Genomic DNA, 23,871 nt, shown 5'->3' on the forward strand with positions numbered 1-23,871 from the left:
TGTATTGTTTTATTTTAGCACAAGATGCATTAGTAAGAGGAGCTGGGAGTAAAATGTGAAATTAGCATTCAACAAAGAACACAAATCCTATTGTTACCTTCTTAAAATTTGGCTGGGGTGGGAAAGGGAGTAAGTTGTACTAGTGATTTGTTTAATTTGCTTTTTATGAGAATGAATAGGAGGAAACTGCAGTCTTCCTAGCATGTAGACTAACAAATACATACTTGTTTATGAGGAATAGTGGCTGACACACATCTCTGTCCTTCAGCATGCAGAACATTCTGGTACTAGTACAACAAAGCAGTGAGAATATGATTAAACATGTGCATGTATCCTTGAAAGTTGACAGTATTGGAGACTTGGGTCAAGCGTGTGTTTAGATGCTTTGCTAGACATCTGTGCTTAGCGTTTTCTAGGGTGGGGCTAAGAGTAAATGGAGGGGAAAGAGGAGTGGCTGCAAATGAACAGAACATAGGACTAGCAGCACAATTACCTAAATTATGACTCCTGTTTTTCCTTGACTATAAGGCAGCCATTTAAATTAGCATTTCAATTTAGAAAGAGACTATGTAAAGATGTCAGACTGCGATTTACCCCTGAGTTTCTTTACTGTTTTTAATGTTCTTTCACTACTGCAAAGTCAAGGTCCATCCTGCTGGAAGCTGGGGAAATAGTCTGGGGAAGTTTCACTATAGGTTTGTCCCATTTTTACGTGCCGCTTTAAGTGTCTGCTGGTGATTGCTGGCAGAGGCAGGATACTGCGATAGCCAAGATACTTAGGGTCTTAGCCATTAAAATATTTTTGTTTGTTTATATTGAATTGTTATACCTGTGATTGAACCATCTCATATTCAATGAGGAAGTTCTGAAGTCTGCAGATTAAAATTTCTATATTTTAAATAGAACAAATATAACTCTGAAAGTATTCGAGAAGCAGTACGGAGGCTACATAGTGCTATTTTTTTCTGCCACTGCTTTTACTTAAAATAAAGGTTAAAGTTAAACTCTGAGTTCTTACATGTAAAATAGCATAATTTATTTTGAATACATGAGAAGGAAAGTGTAATCGTTGCTGCTAAAGTTAAGGTATGCTCACTTGAGTAATCTTCAGAATTTATTGCAACAATTTCTTACTCTGGTATGACGTATGTTTCTCTATTCTCCATACATTGTGATGTATGACTGTTCTAACACAAATCTTTTTTTTTTAGTGTTTTTATATTGCTTTCCTGCAATTTCTCTTCTTGGTCTTTTCCCTCAAATCAACACCTTCTGTATATATCTTTTGGAGCAAATAGACATGTTGCTTTTTGGTGGTTCTGGTAAGTAGACAGTTGAAGCCTGAGCTATCCCTTTCTGGGCTTATAACCTTACATTAGAGTATATTATTGCATGTTTTAAAGCACAATGCATGTTAAAGCTCGAACAGCTAACGTTATTCATATAACAGTGGGGTGAATATTAATAAGACCCCCCGATCAGATTTCTGTTTTCTTTTGAAAAGTTGTATACAAGTTGCACTATAGGCTGCAGAATGTGGCTGACATCAAAGAGCTCTTCCCTGGTATGTCTGATGTGAATCTTTACTATATTTACAAAAAAGAAAAACTTTTAAATTTTTTTTTCTGTTAAAACTCTATTTCAAAAATAAAAATTAAAAAATATTTGGATTGTTCCATAGTGAGGCATGTTCACAAGGTATTGGGGGTGTGATTTTTTTTTTTTTTTTTGGTGTTAGAGAATCCAAACAGATTCGGAATCAGAGATTAAACAAGGCCCATGAGAGAAGATGCATCCGGTTTTTTTGTTGGTAGTGGTGGTCTTTGTTTTTCATTATAGCTTAAGTAACAGAGAAGATTGGGCTGCATCTACACTGTCATCTTAGTTTGGATCAGAAGCAAACTTCCTCCTTGTTCCCGCTTACCACATGTTGTGTTGCGTCATGGAATGATGTCACAGTATGCAAGCTGGATTTCATTTGGATGAAGCTTAAAAGAAAGGTGCACTGGAAGAGTGCGCCTATTGCACTACAAACACTAATGAGCATACAGTCTGTGAGACTGGACTAGACATAGTCTGCAGTAAGGCATCTCAAACATGTATATCATAGATATGACATCCTCAGCACTTCTCATTCCACAAACCCACGCTTACTGCATTGTTCTGCTTGCTACTGTAGACGTAGCCTTTGGCAAGTGGTTAAGACTAGTACAGATGATATGGGTGTTCTTTGCTTTTTGTCTCATAAATACCATAGCAGACCTGGAGGAAAAAATGTGTTGGATAAAGTCCTCATCCTATCAATAATGATGATTCCAGTGTATGTTGAACCCTAATTAGAGCACAGTTTTGCAGCCCCTGTGTCTCCATTGTTGAGACTGCTGAACTCCTAATTCCGTCTGACAGCCTTTCCTACCCTGCTTCTGGAAGCTCTCAAAGGAGGTTATAATGAGAGAACAGCTGGCATCCTTCTCTCTCCCTTTAAGTTCATTCATGTATCTTAATATGGTGCAAATCATGGTTGACCAAGCAAGTTAGGATGCTTTTGGATGATACCAGAGCCTGTGTCTCAGGAGCAAAGGGAAGGAGGGAAAGTCCACATGGAGTTTGACTAGAAAATTGCCAGTTTTGTAGATCACTTCATTCCTCCTTGGTAGCAACATGAAGAGGCATACTGATATTTTGGTAAAACAAAGTTCAGTACAAAAAGCAGTAGCATGAGACCTCAGGTCAATGGAAAACACATGGCGTACAGTGGCATTGGGCTTTCATTCTTAGCTGTAAACAGTTTTGTGAGCTTATTTGGGGTATTGAAGGTGTTCTCTCAACAACCAGCTTTGTGATATCTGATTTTAATCTCTATACCTCTTGTGATGCAAGAGCTGTTTCGTTATTTTCTTTTGATTGCACGTTCTCATTTAGGAAGAAATTAACTAACATGTAATGTCTGTTTTTCAGCTGCTGCTGGGTTCGTATCTGCACTATACAGCATTTCCAGAAGCTTTGTGGTTCTGATTGTCCTATATGCTTTCTGCTTCAGTGCAGTGAAGGTAAGCCAGAAAAACAACACTGCAAACATTCAAAATTTCAAGCTCAAAATTCACATAATCAAGGAGACCAGCATTGTTTGGTGCTACATTGTCATTGTTGTTTATCAAGATAAGTTTTACAAGCCATGCTTCAGGTTCTGCCTATTACTACTCTGAAATAGATTGAAACTGTAGTAGACATACTGGAGTAAACATGCGTCTAATACCTGTGACTGTTTGCCTCTGATATATATCAGTCTGAAATGATCCATTGAATTTCCCCGACAAAGGCTGACAGCAGCCTTGGCTTAAAAAGCTGCAACTCCTGTTGACCTGTATAAGCCAGGCTGAATTTGGTCAAAATTCCTAGTAAGTTCCATATTTCCGAAGGGAAAAAATAAAGGATTTTGTTGTTGCTTCATAACAGTATGCCAAAGACCTTAAATGTCCAGCTTGGGCAGACCAGTGGACCATCTAACCCAGTAATGTGTCTGCCTCCACAGGGAAATGCAGTTAGGAATTTAATGCAAGCCAGATGACTGTTTGCTGCTCTTTTCCCTAATATTCCACCAGTATCCACAATTGTTGGATTAGGGATGTTGGAGAATGTATCCCTGCTTATTTCATTTGGTATCTGTGGACTTGTCTATGAATTTGCCGAGTCCCTGCCTGAATGTGCTGGTCCTGTCTTATCTCCACAACTTTGTGCCAACAAATTCCATATGTTCGCTGTGCTTTGTGCAAAGCAGTGCTGTCCTTCACTGTTTTTAAACTGATCTGCTAATTTCATCAAGTCTTCCCTATGCCTAGTATTGCAGGATTTGTGGAAGAACTATTCTGCATTCACCCTATTTGCTGGCTTTGCAGTTTTGTAGGCATCAGTCATATCCCACCCAGCCATGTTCTCTTTCAACTGAAGAGGCCCAGCCTTTCCGGTGTTTCCTTGTAAAGCAGCTGCTCTCTCAGGAGCAGCTAAATTAGTTGCCCTACTCTGTGCCTTCTCTTACTCCGTTGTGACCTTCAGATGTGGAGAGTAAGTTGTGTATGGTGCTCAGGACGTGGGTGTGCCACGGCTCTATGTGCTGGCAAAATGACTGTCTGCCTTGTTCTCAGTACCCTTCCCAGTGATGCCCAATGTTGTTTTTTTTTGGCAGATGTTGCATTTTGATCCATATTCAATCTAAAGCATTATTTTTTTGCAGTTAATCTATATGTCCTCTGCTTTTTTTGTTTTATTTTAAAAATAGCAATGAAATTTTGGCTGCTTTCAAGTCTGCTATAAAATTCCCAGTGACCACAGCAAAACCAGAATTTCATCTTAGACTTATCCTTTAAGGGTCAGTCTTTTGACAGTATTTCATTACAGGCTGGATGATGTCAGTGCCCACGCAGGAGTGCACCAGGATATGCAGTGATTTATAAGCTGCTCTTGACATCTTGTGGGCATACATGAGAGGATGCTTTGTGGTGCTACACATGCATAGCGCGCACAGAGATCCCAATATGAGGTTCTACAACAGCCCAGGATGTATTACGCCAACACGCAGTCTGGTCATTTGCACAAATGAGAGGGGCAATCAGATGTTTCCTTAAGGAAATTCTTTAAGGAACATAAGCATTTCTATAATGGCTTTTAACAATTTGCAACTTAAAATTTTGAATAGGAGCCTTAATTCAAAAAAGATCAATTATAATGCCTTAATGATCTCTCACAGATGATCAGGACTGGCTGTGTGTGTGTTTTTAACCACTCCCAATATTAAGGTAAAATGTGTTAAGCCACCTTTTTATCTTGCCCCTGGGTGGTTTGAGTCCATTCACAATAAATTATGGCAACTCATCTGCTGAGCAGTGCTGCATTAGGACACTTTAAATTAAATGTCTTTGAACATGTGGTGTTCTCCCAGGGAATATCCTGTCACCAGGCTCAGCCAGTGTATCTGTTACACTGGTTTGACCAGACCCAGCTGTGTGATGCTAGAAAGCTTAACTGCTTCTTATGCAGTTTCCTAAAGTAGGTAGTATTCCTGCTACTGTTTTCCAGCTATATTAATGATTTGGAAACTGGCACCTGGGATGGAGAAGGTGGCCCTCTGTAAGGGTGAACAGAATGAGAAAAATCTGTAACGGGGGGGAGGAACAATGAGAAAAATGGAAAGACCTATATGGAAGGAAGGAATTGAGTTAAACCACTGTTCAACAGGCAAATATCTGGGAAGACGGTAATTTTTTTCCCCTAAAGATAGCAGAGGGCAATTCACTAGTTGAGGGTAGGGAAGTTGTGTGATGGATACTTTAAAAAATAATTTTGTAAACAGTATTAAAGAAAAGCCTCTTAAAATGTGCTACAGACTCCTTTCTCAGCATAATACTACAGCATGCAGGTGGCTTTGTAGATAAGCAATCTCCTCGTGGATTTAGACTTCAAACTGCTTAGAAATATGCTTTTAATGCTACACTGAAGTTGTAGAGTGCTGTGAAAGATTTACAAGATATCTGTTGTAAATTAACAATATTAAGTGCAGACTTTCTGTTCACACAGAAATTACAGTTAATTTGAATTTTTATGGCACTGTTCTTGTGAAGGCACTTCTGAGGAGGTTAATTTAAAGCATGTAAAGATGATTCCACTTGCTTCAGCTCATAATCTCACTCTACTGGGGTGTTTGAAATTTCATACAGTTTTTCTTCTAGAAGTTATGAAATAAGCACTTATGTTAACCCTCCTTGTTCTTCAGTCAGGTCCAGAGATTTTTTTCCTGTTGGACTGTTGTCTATAACATAGCAAGAGAATGCTCCTGTCAGACTTATTCTTTGGTTGGTGGAGGAGTAGGAATTGGCTTAAATGTAAGAGAAGAATCTGATCCTGAATAGAAACCACTGTGAAAGGTGGTCTAATATCCCTCTGAGAAACTAGAACTGGTTTGATATGTAGTGAGCAACAATGTCTGATCCTAATCAAATGAGGGTTTGGATTTTTGGTGCACTAGAAATTGTGGACTTTAACTCAAAACTGCGTAAATGCTATAGACTGTTTCATTGAGGTGTTTGCACAATGGTGATAAGTACATGGTTTTCTTTAAGATAGAAATGGCATCTCCTCCGCACTTGCACTTTACAGCTATTTTTTATTTTTATTTTCATCTTTTCACTTGTAGTCAGTTTGACAAAACCAACCGAGCAAAATTTTCAATATTTATGGAGGTCAAAAAATCATCACAATCAAAAAGATTCAGGGCAGGGAAACATGACAGACTCTCTCTGGCATAGGATTTCTGGGTTGCAAAGCTTATTTCTTGGCTGAAATGTAGCATCCTCAAATGTAAACTCTGTTTACTGGCAGAACATCTTATAGCTCAGCAGGTGTAACTAGCGGAGTTCTATTTCCTGAAATAAATTGCAGAGGAGAATGGCTCTCTAAGTGGTTGTGTGCTTTTTACTGGTGAACAATTGCTCACATCAAATGCCCAGGCTGAAGACCCATTCCAGAGGTATCATGTTTAAGCCCCTCCTTCCTGAAGTGATTCTTGTGTTCTAACTATTATCTTGCAGGGTGAAATAGTCTAGACTCATTTCTCTGTGTACGTTAATTATTCCAAAAGGAAAGATACTGTTCCTGAAGAAGATCATTAGAAGAAGAATTAATTTACCACATGGGTTTATTTTTTATTAAAAAGAGTAATGTTCATTTTATAATAGATCTGTGTTCTTAAGTGTGTTTTTCTTGTTCATTTTTAGAACAGAAACTATATATATGTACGTACAATAGTTTGATTTAGTTGCAGGCAAATTTTGAAATTATTTTAGAATAGCAAATTCACAGCAATTAATTCTTTGCTCTAGATCTCCGATTTTAGAAAAACTAAAAAATAAGAATTGAACAATTGTTTTGGGGTATGTCCACAAAACACTGTAAGTACTCAAGTTAACTTTCAACATGCAAGTATAACCTTTGTGAATTGAGACAAATAGGCCTGTGCTGAAATCCTGTGCCGTGTCCAGACTGATTTTGCTGTTGAATTATGTTGTATAAAACCAACTGAAAGTCTCTATGAAAAAGCAGCTGCGGTATAGATGTATCATTAGTTTAACTTAATAATTGTCATTGATTTTTGTTCAGATAAGTTGCCTGAGTAAAATTATTATACAGTATTCTCGATTGAGAGTTCATCTTACGATCCGCAGACAAAATTCGACATGCCCAATGAGTTCATCAGGCCCTGCCACTCTTTCTGAATGACCTTGCAGCGTCTTTGTCATCGCATGATCAGAAACGTTTCTCTCTCACAGCTAAAATGCACATACCACCTAAAAGACGATGGACAGATCTCTGGTCTTGTGCTAACAGTTAATGTGCAGGTTGGATCATGTGGCAGGCTGCTTACACGTCCCATCACAGGACCTCATCAGAACCATATCATGTGTTTTGGGGGGTGGCTGCATACACTCACCGTGCAGACACAGGATGTTGTGTGACCAAGCATGAACTTTCCACACAACTAAAATAAGGGACAGTCTGTTACAAGGCCAGGCACGAACTCATCGCGTGATGAGGAGGCCTGTGTTTGAGTTGTGTGACTCAGATGCTTGGAGGAGGAACAGGGACATGTTGTTTGGAGGTGACTGAGAAGTGAAGGGGTCCCACCTGCTGTGGCCAAGCAATTGGCTCCCATCCTCAGAGTCCTCCTCAGCAGCTTTGCCCTGCTTGCTGTTTGTGTGGAGGAACTATGGGTTTGCAGTTTGTTGGGACCTCCTCTGGTGGTGCTACTGCTGGGCTGATCAGTTTTCTTCTTGTTTAAAGCTGTCAAATTAAAAAAGAAAAAAGAAAACCCCAAATTGTTCACAGTGGGAAGTACAGAGTATTGCATCTAAAATTAGAACATAATTTCTCCAGTAAACCACAAAACACAAAATAGCTGGAACACCAGGTCTCCATCCGTGTGTTTGAGGCCTGATGGACAAGACACCGTTCATCACTGTTGTCAGTCAAAGGAGCGTGTTGTGAGTGGAGCAGGTTTTCAAGTCACTGTCTGACATAGCTGGTGAACAGAAGTCATTCCCTCTGGTGATGATGCGAAGTCACCCGGATAGATTTTTGTTTTACAGTTGTGTTATACCAGTGATGCAAAGGTGGTTTGGCTACCTTTCAAGTGCTTTCAAGTGCTGTAAAGCATCTCTTCATACATCTTATTCCGTGACACGTCCCTGTCATGAGTGATATGACACCAGCTGTGTATCCAGCCTTACATACAACACTGTGAACTTGATTTCAGACAAGAGAGAAGATAAATGTCTTAGCTTCTGAAATGCAAAGACCTGAGTTTCTCCTGCTTGCTTTGAGATTTTCTTTACCTCCCAGGCCTCTGTTTAATGATATCATCACTCCTTATTCCAGTTCTTTCCAGGTTCTGTATGAACTTCCATTTACTTTTGTTTAATAAAAAGCTTTCAATCCTAAACATGGTTTTATCACCTCTTTTGGTCATTCCTTCAATTGTTACATCTAATAGCAGCAATTTTTCAGCTTGCTACTTTTTTTGAAGCTATTGGATAACCGAGTTTAGTTTAAAATTATCTGTGTTCACTTCAGCCTGGCTTTATTTCTGATTTCAGCTTCAGTCCTGTGATCTTGAACAGAAGTTGGCAGCTCTAATAGCTGCCTTAGCTTTGATATATGAAAGGGTTATCTCTTTTTCTTGGAGGGGGTGTTTTTATTTTCAGGTATTACATCCATCAGATTGGAGACACAGGAACTTTTGTGCCATCTTTTTCACGTTGACTAGAATTGCCTGATATGCTGATTTTTATCTCCCACTCCATCTATTTTGTGGTCTGTGCCCAAATATTTAACAGATACTTAAAAAAAAAAAAAAAAAGGCAGGTATGCCCTCCTACTTTTTCCACAAATATTCAGTCTTGAATTTAGCCATCTTGATATCAGTCTTTAGCATTCTGTTTTGCTGTGGGGCAGAAGAGCACATCCCCAAAGGCTTCTGGAATCAGTCAGTCTTCTCTTCCTCTTCTGCCTTCTGTTCCAGTCAGCTGGTTTGGATTTGAAACTTATCCAGAACCAGTTAACAAACTGCTTAAGGAACTTGCTGTTTGTCTTAATCAGCCTGGAAAAATTGAAGATTTTGGACTTGGGTCAGAAAAATTAAACTGATGTGAATGTGTTCATATGTGGCACAGCTGCCTCCTCCAGCTCTGTGTAAGTGCATATTTTTTTAATGAAATTTACATAGTTTCCATTACCTTATACCTGAAGAAAGTATTTTCTGGTAACTTATTTATCGTTTCAATGAACAGTTACTAAAAATCCTATGTGTATTTTAAACCATTTTCAGCTTACATTGATGTAGTTTGGTTTGTTGTTTAATGAGTTTTAAACTCATTAATCAGAATAACAATGCTTCTTGATTCCTGTTTTCAACAACACAGCCTTCATCTATGTACTAATAATTTTGAAATATTTGTCTTAGGGTTTTATAATGGGAAAGAATTGCAAGCATATGCCTCCCTCAATCTGCTAAGACTGCCCAAATATATTTCTAAACAGCACTGAACGGGCCCATGTGTATAGACAGAATTCTCATCTGTGTAAGTGACCAAAAATAGAAGTATAGGATTATTAGACAGCTTTGTTTCTACTGCATAAAATACTTCCAGCCCTTTTGGAGGTTTTGAAGACAAGGCTCATCAATTTTATGTACTTCCCAATTTAGAGAACCCTGAGGTTCAAGCAAGAGCTGTTAGGAGCGTTAATTTTGGAGAGAATTGTCAGGTATCATGCGTTTCAGTGAGCGATGTTTGCAGCCATAGTCAGACTTGCACTTTAGTCGTAACTTTAATAGTTATGCTCTTAGTTTTCTGCATGTATAATAAGAACTTACTGTCCAGATATAACAGAAAAAGTAAATTATGTCTGCAGAATCTGATATGGCCCAGGGTTACTCTTACAGAAGTATGTCACTGTACAGGAATGTAGAAATCCGCACTTCTTTTTTAGGATAAACGCACCATTATGTGAAACATGAGTCTCCATGCCCCTTGCCTGAAGTTGTTGATCATCTTACTCTCTAGCTGAGGAATCCTACTGACAGACTGGGATCCTGTTGTGTAAGGTGGTGTGCGCACACACAGGCATACTCCTGCATCAGTCCTGTCTGTCTGGATTTTAAATTTCAGCAATGAAAATACAGTCACAGATAACAGTTCGGAGTGCAGAGAAACAGAGACAACATTGCTCAGAATGGGTAGTGATATCTGTATTCACTTGTCAGGTTCTTGGAGCTCTTCTGGGAAAGTAATGTTTTGTTTTCCATGGATGATGGGAAGATAAGACTGGTGGGCCTCTCTCCCTAGAATTTGTCTCTAACCAGTGTAACTGAGGTCCGTGAATAATTCACATTTCCTGGTCATTAGTGTTCACTGAAAACAAGTATCCATGGCAATATAGTTAAGCTTATAACTAACCTTGTAGAGAACAACTTGTTGGTACCATTTTCTCACACCTTTGGGTGCCGGGGGAGGATTCCCTTTTACGGTCTCATTCAGAGAGTTTTTGTATATTCAGAAATAGGATGATAGTATTTCTTTCAGTTTGCCATCACACATGTGGAATGGCTGACTGTCAACAGCTGTCCTGCATATTGTTTGATATGAGCAATAGCATAGATCTGTGATGAAGCTGGGGAGTGGAAGTAAGGAGAAAGACACCCACCCCACCCCCCCCCCAAAAAAAAAAAAAAATTGGTTGACTAATGATGAAATCACGGGACAGTGGAAAATTAGATGATGTCTGTTCTTTGTGAAGGACAACTAGAGTTTGTCTCCATATTTAAAAAGCCAGTCAGTATGCAAACACTTTCAATAATGCTAATGCTGCAGCAATCTGCAAAGTCTTTGAGATGAGAGGAATATTCTGTTTAAAAAAAAAAAAGAAGGTAGCAAGAATTTTTACTTACCACATGGTTCTGCTGTGTTCAGAGCACTTTTTGTCTTTGGAGTAGGACATATGATTTATTTTAGCATATCTTTGAAAGATAAGAGTTTGCTACATGCATTTTTTTTTAAAGGAAGAAAGAAGCAAAAAGGATAAATCATGTAGGACAGAAAACTGCTATTGCCACTTTTTAAAAATACATTTGCCTCCCCACCTTTACCAGTGGTAAAAGTCTTGTAAGTTCAAAGACGCCTTTATCTTCCTTTTTAAATGGCTTGTTTTGGGATTAGGCGATTCTGTGGTTGAAATGGAACACCACCCCCCCGACCACTGGGTCTGTTGTAACTCATCACTTTCATCCTTAACCCTGTAAGTCTATCTCACTTGTTTTAAAAATGACTACGTGAGTGTCTGCATCAAAGTCAAAACTGTATATGAAAGCACTACATGTCACCTCAACCAAATGAGGTAAAGTAGGAAGTCAAACTCCCTGTCTAGTATGACAGATAATACCAGCTTCCAAGACTAAAACCTGTCATTCCTGTTTTCCCACTGAGAAGAATCATTGTCCAATTATCAGCTATATTGTTTTTTTCATCTTTTTAATTTAAATCTCTACCAGGCATCATTAGTGGGGGAGGAAAATGACAAAATGGAGCAGGATACATCACACTGATGCTGGAGAAGTGACACCTTTGTTCATTCTCATCTTTTGTACAACATCGTGTTGCATTATTCTGGAAAATCCTGCTCTCTAGCCACATAGCAAATAACGATGCCTGTCCTGCCTGCCTTCCTGGCTCCCTGACAGCTGAGCTTTGAGGGGATAATGACACTTTGGAACTGGAGCACAGGCCAGCCAAATGCAGAAGCTGTGTGTAATATACAGAAAATACGGAAGTAAAGAGTTCCTGAGACGTTAATATAAGGAATCAGCCATGTGCAGTTTTACGGTAGAAAAAGGGTGAAATGATTTCTCAAACTGGCTACCGATACATTTCAATTCCCAGATATATTGCTAGGCTCTTTATAGTATTTTGCTTTTGAAATAAGTTGCAGGGTGAAGGGGCAGTCGTACTAGAAGCTGCTGGGTGGATCTGTACGCAGTTGTATTGCCCTGGGAATGCAATAGATATTTGGATGGGCTGTGCTTCAGCCATTTTCAGAACATTTTGACTCCATCTAGTTTTCTTTAGTGTTTTGAAGAATACGAATTCTTCAAAACACTAGCTGAGACTAAGCATGGGAAAAGTTAACCCAAAATGTATTTGGCCCCAAAACTGGGAGCAATGAAATGAAGGGTGGGACTGGATTGCAAAGATTAACTTGTCAAGCAAATGCTGCTGGATTCTTTCAGTAATACCATCTAACTCCCTCTTTTGTTTGTAATGACCGCTTTAAGTAGGATTGTTTGATAGAACTAGACACTTCCTTTCATCTTTGTGATGTTCAGTAGTATGATGAGGGGAAGGTGATTCTTGGAGTTAAAATTTCACTTCTGTGATACCAGTTCTTAGGATAATGGGAATTTCATTGTTAAATTCCAAAGAAACCTCATGTTGCAGCAGGTGGTTTGTCCCTTAACAGCAAATTAGTTTGTCTTACCCCGTATTCGTTACCTCTGAAAGAAATTAAATCTTTCTTAATGTGAATCAGCCTTGCTAAGAAATCATGCATATCACTGAGCAAAGTAAGATGAATACACCCACTTTATTCTGTGAAAATACTGGTCCTGTACAAACTGTGAAGTTTTTCAAGCAAAAGACATACTGCAGAAGATGCCTTGTTCCTACTAGCTGAACAAGGATTAAGGTTTCACAGGTCCTACAAGCATTGTCTCTCAAAACCTACCCAGAAAGTGCTCTGATGTCAGAATCTGGTAACCTCACATTCACTTGATCAGGTAGAAGTTGCATGGAAACATTGAACAAGCCTAATAAGTTAAATGGCTGTGGATCTGATCCACTGAGTTTCTATGTCTTTCACAGCCAAAACTTGTGTCCTTTTACAGCCAGGGCTCGCAAGTATGTCTTAGGATCCCTAATTTGTAGCTGAGGACTCCACAGATGAAGCTGGTCTTGATAAGCGTTCCTTAAGCTTCATGTTTTTTCTCTTACTATTTCTACCAATTTTAGCTGTTTAAGTCACACAGAGACAGTTTCTCATCTTGGTTATGGCCAGAGTGTGCTGGCGAGTGTGTAAATTGTCTCTTCTTTCCCTACTTGGGAACGTCACGTATGGTGGCAAGCACTCTCCCTCACCACTCTGTTATCATCCAGGCAGGGCCTGGATATAACGTACAAAGCAGCGGAGAGATTTCAGAGTGAGGTGCCAGAACTGTACCCCACTGCCTGATTTAGGTGACATGGGCATTTGTTGTATGCAATCTGGCCACAGGTCAAGTAACTACGTATCAATTTAGAGTTTAGACAAATACAATGCAGTTCATTTCACTCACATCTCATTTTAATGAGAATTTGCCTCTAGACTTTCATTAAAGAGGAAAGAAAACCTGCCTTTCATGTGGTTTCCTAGCTAATTGCTGATTAGAGAGGAATTACATAATATGATCACAAAACATGCCTCTAATCTCAGTCTTTTTCACAATAATAGACTTTGATATGAAAAAGTATTTTCAGTCCTTGGTAGATGGCGTACAAATTTAGATGCTGTGTGTTTAACACTGCATGTATGGCTTATCCTACTTCAAAGAAAAAAAAAAAAGAAAAATAAGAAAATTAAGTTCTGCATTCCTAACTTACAAATACTCTGCTTTTTGTCCTCCTGTTCAGGAACCCTGGGATGCACAACACATTCCAGCGCTGTTCTCTGCTTTCTGTGGTCTGCTAGTTGCACTTTCTTATCACCTCAGCAGACAAAGCAGTGACCCATCTGTACTGATGTAAGTTGCCTGCAAATGTTATTTATTGATTACTCTGTACAGCACACAACCAGAGTGATGCCTGGGTTTCAGAACTGCAGGAGCTGTCTCTTGAAAGTACTGTGGTGAGGTGGAAATTCCATGTCTGTCTGGTTGGTAACAGTCTTGTAAATAAATGAAGTGCTGCAGTCAGATTACCAGTAAGACTGGTGCTCTTTAAACAGCACTATCCAAATCCTCTGAAGTAGATTTCACCCTCTGGGAAATTGTGTGCTTGCCATGTTGGAGAATAGCGATTTAGTTAAGAGGGTTCTCAGGCTACTGGAGTTGCAGAATGTGCATTGGGTAGCACCGTGGCAAGGAAAAAGGGCATTTGATGTGCCGGGAAGATGGCTCAATTCCAGCTCTTGCTGATGGTCACTGTCAGTAGGCTATGCGTCTCTGTTTGCGAGTAACTCCTCCTTTTCTGCTCTGACACAGTCTGCTGAAGGTAGCTGAGGAAAGGTAATGTGTATTAAGAGCTGCCATTGAGAACAAGGGAGATCCAGGGGAAGTCCCCAGCACCGTGATGTGCAGGTTGAGGTGACGTGAGAGAGGCCCATAGATCCATAGCTTGGGGGTGGCAGACATGACTTTTACTGTGTGGGAACTGTGCTACATGGCTGTCATGGGGGCTGTGGTGGTCTACAAGCAGCTGGTCATCTACGTATATGGCTGTAGGATCAAGCAAGCAAATAGGTTTTGTGCAGCCGGTATCACTATGCCATCTGCGATTCTGCTTCAGACAGCTCAGTCTTACCCTAGAACAGTGCAGAGGACCTGTGAGGAAACCCACAGGTTCTCTCCTTTGGTTCATAAGGTGTGTTGTGCATGTCTTGAGGTGAGGCTCTTCAGTGTATGAAGATTGTAGTAGGCATATGGTAAGTCAGGGTGGTTGGATGCACAATTCTGTAATGCAGGAGGGCGGGGGGGGGGGAAGTGGAGGGCTTTTTAGGCCATTCAGGATTATATTTGAGGAGAAAAACTTGGGAAAAGGAGAAGAATTCTGATGACGAAGGAAAGGATACAGGGCACTAGTAGAAAATTGGCATCCCAGTAAATCTTACTGAAGAGTTGAGAAATTCCTTCTTTACCATCCAGAAGATTCAGGGAATCTGATATTTACACATTAATAGGTTCTGATGTGGCAAAGCAACAAGAACTGCTTGCATGTATTGCTGTTAATTTTATCCAAAACCTACTGTGACTGGCACTGATGTCAATTAGACCTGGATCAAGCTTTGTGTAGGTAGTATGTAGTTCATCGACCATTACAGGATGGAACTTGGATATGGAAGGAAGTGAAGCTGTGTGCTGTATTAGGGAGATTGGTTTAGCCTTGGAGTAAAATATACACAGGTAAATTGCAAATCAGCATGGAAGTGTGAGCTCTTTCAATTCTGAAGTAATGTAAATGTATTCTTCTCTCTCACTCCCCGGGAAGGACTCACCAGTTCATTAACTTCTTTAATAAAACAGAAACTTGTCTTAAACACTTTAAGTAATCTTAAACCATTAAATCCATTTTAACTTTTAAATCTAGCTATGGATTTCATAACATGCTTAAATTTTCAGCAGCTGAAATGGTTGTTAAATATCTTAAGATTAAGAATATGTATACAACAACATCAAATGTTTATTGTGCCATCATGATAAAAATGTATAATCCTTAAAAAAAGAGGTTTAAGATTTTTTCTCTAAACAGCTCTGAACTTAATTAAAGGAAGTTAAAGAGATTGGAAGCAGTGTTTAAGGGATGGCTTGTGGCATAAACTTCAAGATGGAGGAGGAAGCACATAAATCTTGAACTGAGGATTAATATACAATTGATACAGAAATAGCTTCTTTGGCCTTTCTAATGTGGGTCTAAACAGCTCCCATATAGGTTTCAGCTTAGCTGAAACATTAGCAAAGGGCATGAATGGAACAGTACCCTCTCTGCTCATTCCTCTAAATGACTGAGTCACATTGATTGGACTGCTGAGACTACTTAACATTTTGACGAGGAAGTTCTACCCTGATCACAGGTAGAGCTGGTTTATGTCCATCTACAGCTGTACAGGGATAAGATAACTACTGCATACATGAGGAAGGAAATCTGAGGCTGTTTCTCCTCCTCTGCCCCCCAGGAATATTCATGTCTGTTAGATATGTTCAGAAGTATCCTAACTAGGATTATTTTTTTTATCAGGTCCCTTATTCAATGCAAATATGTCCCTCACTTTCTACGTCAACAATTCGAAGATTCATCAGCAGATCCACTCCCAGAAAAGATGAGAGAATCAGTGGTAAGACCTTTTCTTTCACTACTTTTGTTTAAAGCTCTCTCCCATCCATTTTCCCCACTGAGGAACCTTTTAAATATTCTCATTTAAAAAAAGCACAGAAAATGGGAGGATCTCTATCCTGTTCCTTTAAATTCACACATCGAAACTGAGAGAAGTTCTTCGAGAAATTCTTTCCAGTGAGGCCAGAAGGGAGAAGGGGGATATTGCAATTTTCCTTTCTGAAGGGTTCCTTTGAAGGACTCAGCAACATTGATTCCTTAATATAGTTGATTGGAAGTGCATTCTTAGAGCTTGGGGAATGAGGCATCTCATCCTGGTACTCAGAGAGCTAATGCAGGTTCTGTGCATAGAGTTACAGCCTGGCAACCTGGTGTGTACATGGTAGGCTGGATTATCCAACAAGCATTCAAAAAGGTGAGCAATCCTGCCAAACTCCCTGTCTACATTGGAGGGGGACAGGTTTTGGTCCACAGAACCAAGTGTGTTTAAAACAGCCCTTAGTCATTCTTTTTCTAGGGCTAGGGGTTGACTTGGTTTTTCAGGAATGCCTCTTTCTGTGCCAGAAAGTACTCTTCACCGTATGCCCTCCACCCCAGCCAAGCAAGGTGGAGCACAGACCAGACTTGGCACCTAGAGATGGAAGAAGCATGTGAAACTTGACTAGTATGAGAGAGGGAGGTACATACCTGGTGCCAAGCATTGCCATATCATCCTGTCTTCTTTGCTTGGCAGGCTGTTTATTTCCTACTGTCTGGCACATAGCTGTTAAGTTTGTGTCAGCTTATTTCTCGCTTCAGCTTAAACATCCAAAGTGATCCATCTTCCTTTTTGTGTCTTTTTATATAAAAAAAATCTCACTAACCGTTACCCAGGGGAGGTTGATCTTATAAAGAGTTCATGTGGGAAGATCATCAAGTTTCCAAAAGTATGAAGGGGTGTTTGACATTTCTTAGAGTCATGAACTGTCCTGCTTCCCGGCTGTCAGACAGCCCTTCCTCCTGACCACATCACTAAATGGCTGCATCTGAGCATTTGCAATCTAGGCGATTATTCCTAAATTCCTGAATGCTTGCAGAAGCAAGGAGTGTTCAGAGAGTGCCTGGAAGACAGACTGCCTTGTTTTTAGCCCTTAGACATGACCTGAGAGCCCATAGTGCCTAGTGGTACAGGTTGGTAGTACCGTAGCTGGCCTGGCCTCCAGATGTCCCTTCAAAGGGATGCATCTGTCTTGTACATCTTGTACCATATTTGTTGGGCATTTTATAAGGTGTTACACAGCCTACATTCAGCACGTGAGTTGATCCCACACTACCAATGTTTTCTCTTTTTCTTTGCTAAGCTGCTGCTCAGATTGTTATTTTGTACCATGTATAATGTTATTTTAAACTGCTTACTCTAATAAGGCCCACATAAGATTTAAGTGATATGTGTATTTCTTATTGCTTTTATTGAGCTACAGTTTCTTGCAAACTAAATTGATTGCAACATGGTCACACTGCAATATGGATCTCCAGCTAGTAACAGAGTAAAAACCAAAGTATTTATAGTTAAAGTTTTGCTATATTCTGTGGTATTTCTGGTGTGTAGGTTATAGCTGCAGTTCATTGTCAGTCCATTCTTGTACATGGGCACTGTGTGGCAGATGTAATGGAAAGCTTCTCGTTCTCCTGTATTTATATCCCACTTGTATCTTCTGCTGATAGTGCCCTTCTTAGAGCAGTACAGAGTCTGATCTCATCTGTTCTGCAGATGGAGCTTTGCCAGGGGACTGAAGCAGTTACTGCGGCTGTCCACTTAACTGGTTTCATTTCACAGTGCAGAGGGAAACCTTGAGCTTCAATATATTGAAAACAAAAAACAAAAGAATGAACAAATTCACATCTAAAATCCTGGCTGTATTTTCAAAACAGAGTCATGCTGCATACTCTTGACCTATTTTTGTGTCAGTAATGTGGACAGGGATCTTATGTCTTATACTAACACGGTTACCATGTGGTTCAACCACACTTGGGCCCTTGAATCACTGGGGCGGAAGATGCAGATGTGCAGGGAGGACTGCGGTGGGACTGGTCAGACATAGGACTTCAGTTCTTCTCTTCACCATGTCTCATTCCTGTCAAGTTTTGCCTGTGGGTTTTTTTTTTTTAGCATTTAATTAAGTGGGATTCCTGGCATCTTTTGCTTTCCAGGATGTACCTGGTTTTGGGGATTGACACTTTTCTGCTCTGTACATTTGATACTGCAAGCTGCTGCTGCTGCTTTTAGACAGACAGAGGCTGCTTTCCTTCAGTGTTGCTGGAGCTTGCTAGATCTTTGCCTTAATTTTTTTTTTCTCTCTATCTGGGCTTCCCTCAACCTGTATAAAAACTGTAAGCAAATGTGTTTGCTTACAATGTCAATTAGCAGTGCTAATTCTTCCACACTGGGAGATCTCTTGAAGGGAGAGAGGGCAATTTCTGATTAATGCAGGCTCTTTGTCTAACCCCTGTGTTATCTGGTACCTCTGTCTCAATTAAACACTAACCTGTTTGCAGGAGACTCCCACTGCTGTCTCATAGTGCAGTGATAATAGAGCAAGTAGGGAAGAATTAAGGCAGGAGAAAATGCATGTGCCTGAAGTTTGAGGAGCACAATCAAGCCACAGTCTCTGCTGACTTGCTTCAGCAACAGCAATCGTGTTTAGGATGTAGGACTCAGCTGACTCTTAAAAGCCTATTTTAAATAGCTTCCAGAACTTCTGCAAGGGGATCTTCAAACAGTTTAGAAACTGGGTGAAACAATATGTCAGTATTTGAAGGAGATTTCATGCTGGTTGTTTTTTCCTCTTGGAGTGCTCCTCTGTGAGGAGAGTATTCCTAACCCCCTGTCAGTGGCAAGAGATGGCAGGATGCAACACAACAGCCAGCTTTGCCCTGGTCTGTATACAGACATATGTTCTGCATAATATGCCATTTAAATAAGACCCGTTTTAATGGGAAATTCTGAGGCATACAGAACAGACTCACCTCCTCAAGGAGCCGCAAGCAAGAAAGGTTAATATTGAAAATTAATGTGTTTTATTCTGTAGCAGCTTTGCATTGATGTTAGGAATAATAAATACAGCATCTCTAATGTTTAGTTACATGACCTTTACTATTTTCCTTTGCTTGAATAGCTGTGTAAGAATTGCCAGCTTTGGAAGCCTGAATTATAAAGCAGCTGTGATGGATAATTGACCATTCAACTTTGAGAATGGAGCTTCCTACCATTATAATTAATTTCTATAGGCATCCACATGGCTGATTACTAGATTAACCAGTGGCCTGAGGGTGCTAATGTGTTACATTCAAACTCAGCTTCCTTCCTGGCCTTTAATACAAACATTTAGATAGCTAGTAAAAGGATTTGCACAAGGCTCCAAAAGCATAATTGAAAATAATAATTAAAGAAAAGCTCCACTATAGTATATTCTGCTTGTAAAATCTCTGAGGCATCAAATGTAGCTATGTTGGTTTGAGGTTTCTTTTTTAACTTGAGTGTAAAATGGAGAAAAAAGAACACCTGCTTTCAGCCCAAACTATAACAGTGATTATCTCTCACTGCAGAGATTTTAACTCTGATCAGAGCTTAACTTTTCCATGTTGGACCAACTGCAATGAAGGACTCGAACATCACATTGTAGGGCTATTCAATGTTTAATTCATAAGTGTCTGGCCTTGGGAATGGAGTTCAAAATCCTGCTTTAGACAGTTGGGTCCAAATGCAGGACGGGGAACAGAATTGTGTCCAAGGTAGGCACGTGCTTTGCAGGAGCTAGCTCCCTTCAGCAGGAAGGGTGCAAGCTGCAGATCCATGCACAGCAGCCTGTAGGCTGATGCCCAAGGTTTTCTCCTGGAAGGTAGCTCTAAATCCCCCTCAGTCAGAGAGATAACTGCCCTGCGTCAGCCGTTTCCTGGGGGGCCCTGACCACTATGCCATGACATGAAACAAAAGCAACTACTGCTCAGCTTTGTTTTAGAAGGAAAAACCCCTGAATTTTGTGGGAAGTTTAAAAGCATCTGCCACATCAAGAAGGAGCTCCTGTGGGGACCGCTGTGCAAGTCAGCAGCTGAGCAGTACATTTACATTTTGAAGCAGTTCTGTGCAAGGGCAAAAGGGCAAGCCTGGGCATATATGATACTTCAAACACTTTAGGTGTTGCCGGAGTTGGAATGCAATTGTCAGATTTGGGTTTAAATACCTGAATAATAATCATTGCTTTAAAAACATAGGCCTTTTCCTTTATGGGATTGTTAATGTGTCAAAAGCAGTGACAGCACCCTAAAAAGAACACTTGCAAACTCAGAGATGGGAAAGATAGGAAATACCAGCCCTGTGCAATATAATCTGTGTAATACATTCTCTTTTGAATGTAATCTTTTGAAAAGATTCTCTTTGGTGACCTGGCACAGAATGGAAAGTTAAGATGCCGCCCCTCCCCAAAATGTCCATTATTATCACCTCTACTGATTTTGCAGCTAAATTCTTAATATATGATGTAGTTCTTAAAATGGCAGCTTCTTCAGTCACCTGATTGTGAGAGAAATAAGTCATTTTAATAGTAATCCTTTCTGGTTGTACAGAAGAGCTTGAAAATATGATTGGAGTGTGTTTGTTGTTCTTAGAAGCTTGTTTTAGATTATTGAGTAGCTGGATTCAGCTGTGCAGAAAATGATACTTGAGCAAGACTTTTCATAATATGTATTCACGAAAGGGCTGAAATAGTGCCATATAAATCTGGCACTGCTTAGCTTTCTCAGATGCTGAATTTTATAAGCTAAACACTGCTGCTTTACATAGATTTTGTATGCAACATCTTTAAAAAATTTGGAAAGGTTAAAAAAATTATTTCCTTTACATGCATTGGTAACAATTCCCTTATCCATCTTTATCAGGGTTTTGACCATGATTTTTCAGTACTGCTCCACATACTAAAGTCACTTGAGTTAGAGATGGATACACAACTTGCTAGTGCGAGAAGGTCTGAACCAAACAGAGAGGGTGCTGAGGCAGCTGGTGGAGGAGTTGCCAAGCTGCTCTCCATCATTTATCAGCAGTCCTGGTTAACAGGGGAGGTCCTGGACGACTGGAGGCTTGCCAACGTGACACCCATCTACAAGAAGGGCTGGAAGGACAATCCAGGGAACTACAGGCCTGTCAGCCTGACCTCGGTGCTGGGGAAGATTATGGAGAGGTTCATCCTGAGGGTGCTCACAGGGCACGTGCAGGACAACCAACGGATCAGGCCCGGCCAGCACAGGTTCATGAAGGGCAGGTCCTGCTTGACTGACCTGATCTCCTTCTATGACCAGGTGACCCGCCTAGTGGGTGAGGGAAAGGCTGTTGACATTGTCTACCTGGACTTTAGTAAAGCCTTCGACACTGTCTCCCACAGTATTCTCCTGGAGAAGCTGGCGGCTCGTGGCTCAGACAGGTGCACTCTTCGCTGGGTAAAAAACAGGCTGGATGGCCAAGCCCAGAGAGTCGTGCTGAATGGAGTTAAACCCACTTGGCGGCCGGTCACAAGCGGAGTCCCACAGGGCTCAGTTTTGGGGCCGGTCTTGTTTAATATCTTTATCGATGATCTGGATGAGGGGATGGAGTGCTCCCTCAGTAAGTTTGCAGAGGGCACCAAGTTGGGCAGGAGCATTGGTCTGCTTGAGGGTAGGAAGGCTCTGCAGAGGGATCTGGACAGGCTGGATCGATGGGCCGAGGCCAATTGTATGAGGTTCAACAAGGCCAAGTGTCGGGTCCTGCACTTGGGTCACAACAACCCCATGCAACGCTACAGGCTTGGGGACAAGTGGCTGGAAAGCTGCCCTGCAGAAAAGGACCTGGGGGTGTTGATTGACAGCCGGCTGAATATGAGCCAGCAGTGTGCCCAGGTGGCCAAGAAGGCCAACGGCATCCTGGCTTGTATCAGAAATGATGTGGCCAGCAGGAGTAGGGAGGTGATCGTGCCCCTGTACTCGGCGCTGGTGAGGCCGCACCTCAAATCCTGTGTTCAGTTTTGGGCCCCTCACTACAAGAAGGACATTGAGGTGCTGGAGCGTGTCCAGAGAAGGGTGACGAAGCTGGTGAGGGGTCTGGAGCACAAGTCTTATGAGGAGGGGCTGAGGGAACTGGGGTTGTTCAGTCTGAAGAAGAGGAGGCTGAGGGGAGACCTCATCGCTCTCTACAATTACCTGAAAGGGGGTTGCAGAGAGGTGGGTGTTGGTCTCTTCTCCCAAGTGACGAGTGACAGGACAAGAGGGAATGGTCTCAAGTTGCAGCAGGGGAGGTTCAGGCTGGATATTAGGAAAGATTTCTTTCCTGAGAGAGTGGTGAGACACTGGAATAAGCTGCCCAGGGAAGTGGTGGTGTCACCCTCACTGGAGGTGTTCAAGGAACGTGTGGATGAGGCATTGTGGGACATGGTTTAGTGGGCATGGTGGTGGGTGGGTTGACGGTTGGACTTGATGATCTTACAGGTCTTTTCCAACCTTAGTGATTCTTTGATTCTGTGACCTGTGGGGACAGGCAGAGAAGGCCTTTCCTGTGACGTCCCTTGTGTTGCGGTTCTCCTGTTGCATACGATGGCCAAGAAGCAAGGAACAAGGCCAGCAGTGCTATGTAAAGAGATGGTCGGGAAGAGTTAGGAGGATCTAATTCTGCTTCTACATCTTTGTGCCTATAGTCCATCCAGAGTACAGGGCTGTCTGGAGAGGGCACAGCTCTCGGAGGGGGGGAAGCGCTGTTCTTTTGGAGGTACATGCTCCTGAGCTGCCTGGGAAAGGGAAGGATAGTGGTAGTTGCTTGAGAATTCAGCTAAACCAGATTGGATTTTCCTGGGGTAAAGCAAAAGTACTTCTTGAGCCTGAAGGCTTTTTAGTCTTGCTGAATTTCAAAGGCCTGCTGCCGTAAGTGGAAGTGCTGATGCTTGTGACCTTTTACTAAGAAGCATCTTTCATAACAGGGAGTGATAGGCAACCTAAATATAGTGGTTGCTACCAGCTTCCCCTGTAATTCACGACCCTTCTGTTGTTCACTTGTTCTGCTTGTTTTTTATCTCCCTTATTTGTAGGTTTGCTATCCCATCATTATTTTAGTTTTCTTTCTTTTTCTTTGATGAGATACATGCAGACTACCTAGATTGCAGCACCAGGAAATCGGATGAACTTCTAATTCTAACAGAAATGTTGCATTTCACATGTTGTTTCCAGATGTCTTTGAATTGAAGCATGTCATTTTCTAAACCAAGAGCTACAAATCGTTACTCATTTGATAACTTAGCAGTAGTATTGAGTGCTGAACTTAAATGTTCCTCTCATAAATCTAAGACAAGATTTTCATTTACACACAAAGCTGTTCGGGTGACCTCTGAAGTACAATTCAGAAGATCGCACAGCTCTCAAGCTATCTTGTTTATTTGCTTACTGAGAATGACATTTTAATCACAAGAAAAATGGGCTGGAAAGACAGTGATATTTTCCAGTCTTTGGAAACAAAATTACTCCTACTCTAGTTATAGATCTTTATGTAAAGGCAGGCGTGTCCTTTCATTACCATTCAGTGACACTAGAAAAAGGCCTTGTCTTAAATCCATAAAATCTTGCCAGAATTTGGCTTCCGATACAGAAAAGCAGAGAATGGGACATGTCACTTTAAAACATAATAAATGTATTAACTTTGTGT

At 40.9% G+C, this 23,871-nt stretch overlaps 1 protein-coding gene across 1 annotated transcript in view; it reads left to right on the top strand.

Annotated features, from left to right (window-relative positions):
• PCNX2 (pecanex 2) overlaps positions 1 to 23,871 on the top strand; it is a 162,204-nt gene that overhangs the window by 56,932 nt on the left and 81,401 nt on the right. The window contains exons 14-17 of the mRNA XM_059835536.1: positions 1,212 to 1,322; positions 2,959 to 3,050; positions 13,764 to 13,873; positions 16,083 to 16,179. Coding sequence (XP_059691519.1) covers positions 1,212 to 1,322; positions 2,959 to 3,050; positions 13,764 to 13,873; positions 16,083 to 16,179 — 410 coding nt within the window. The remainder of the gene's footprint in view (positions 1 to 1,211; positions 1,323 to 2,958; positions 3,051 to 13,763; positions 13,874 to 16,082; positions 16,180 to 23,871) is intronic.

The sequence above is a fragment of the Gavia stellata genome, chromosome 2, assembly GCF_030936135.1.
Source record: "Gavia stellata isolate bGavSte3 chromosome 2, bGavSte3.hap2, whole genome shotgun sequence".
NCBI classification, from domain to species: domain Eukaryota; kingdom Metazoa; phylum Chordata; class Aves; order Gaviiformes; family Gaviidae; genus Gavia; species Gavia stellata.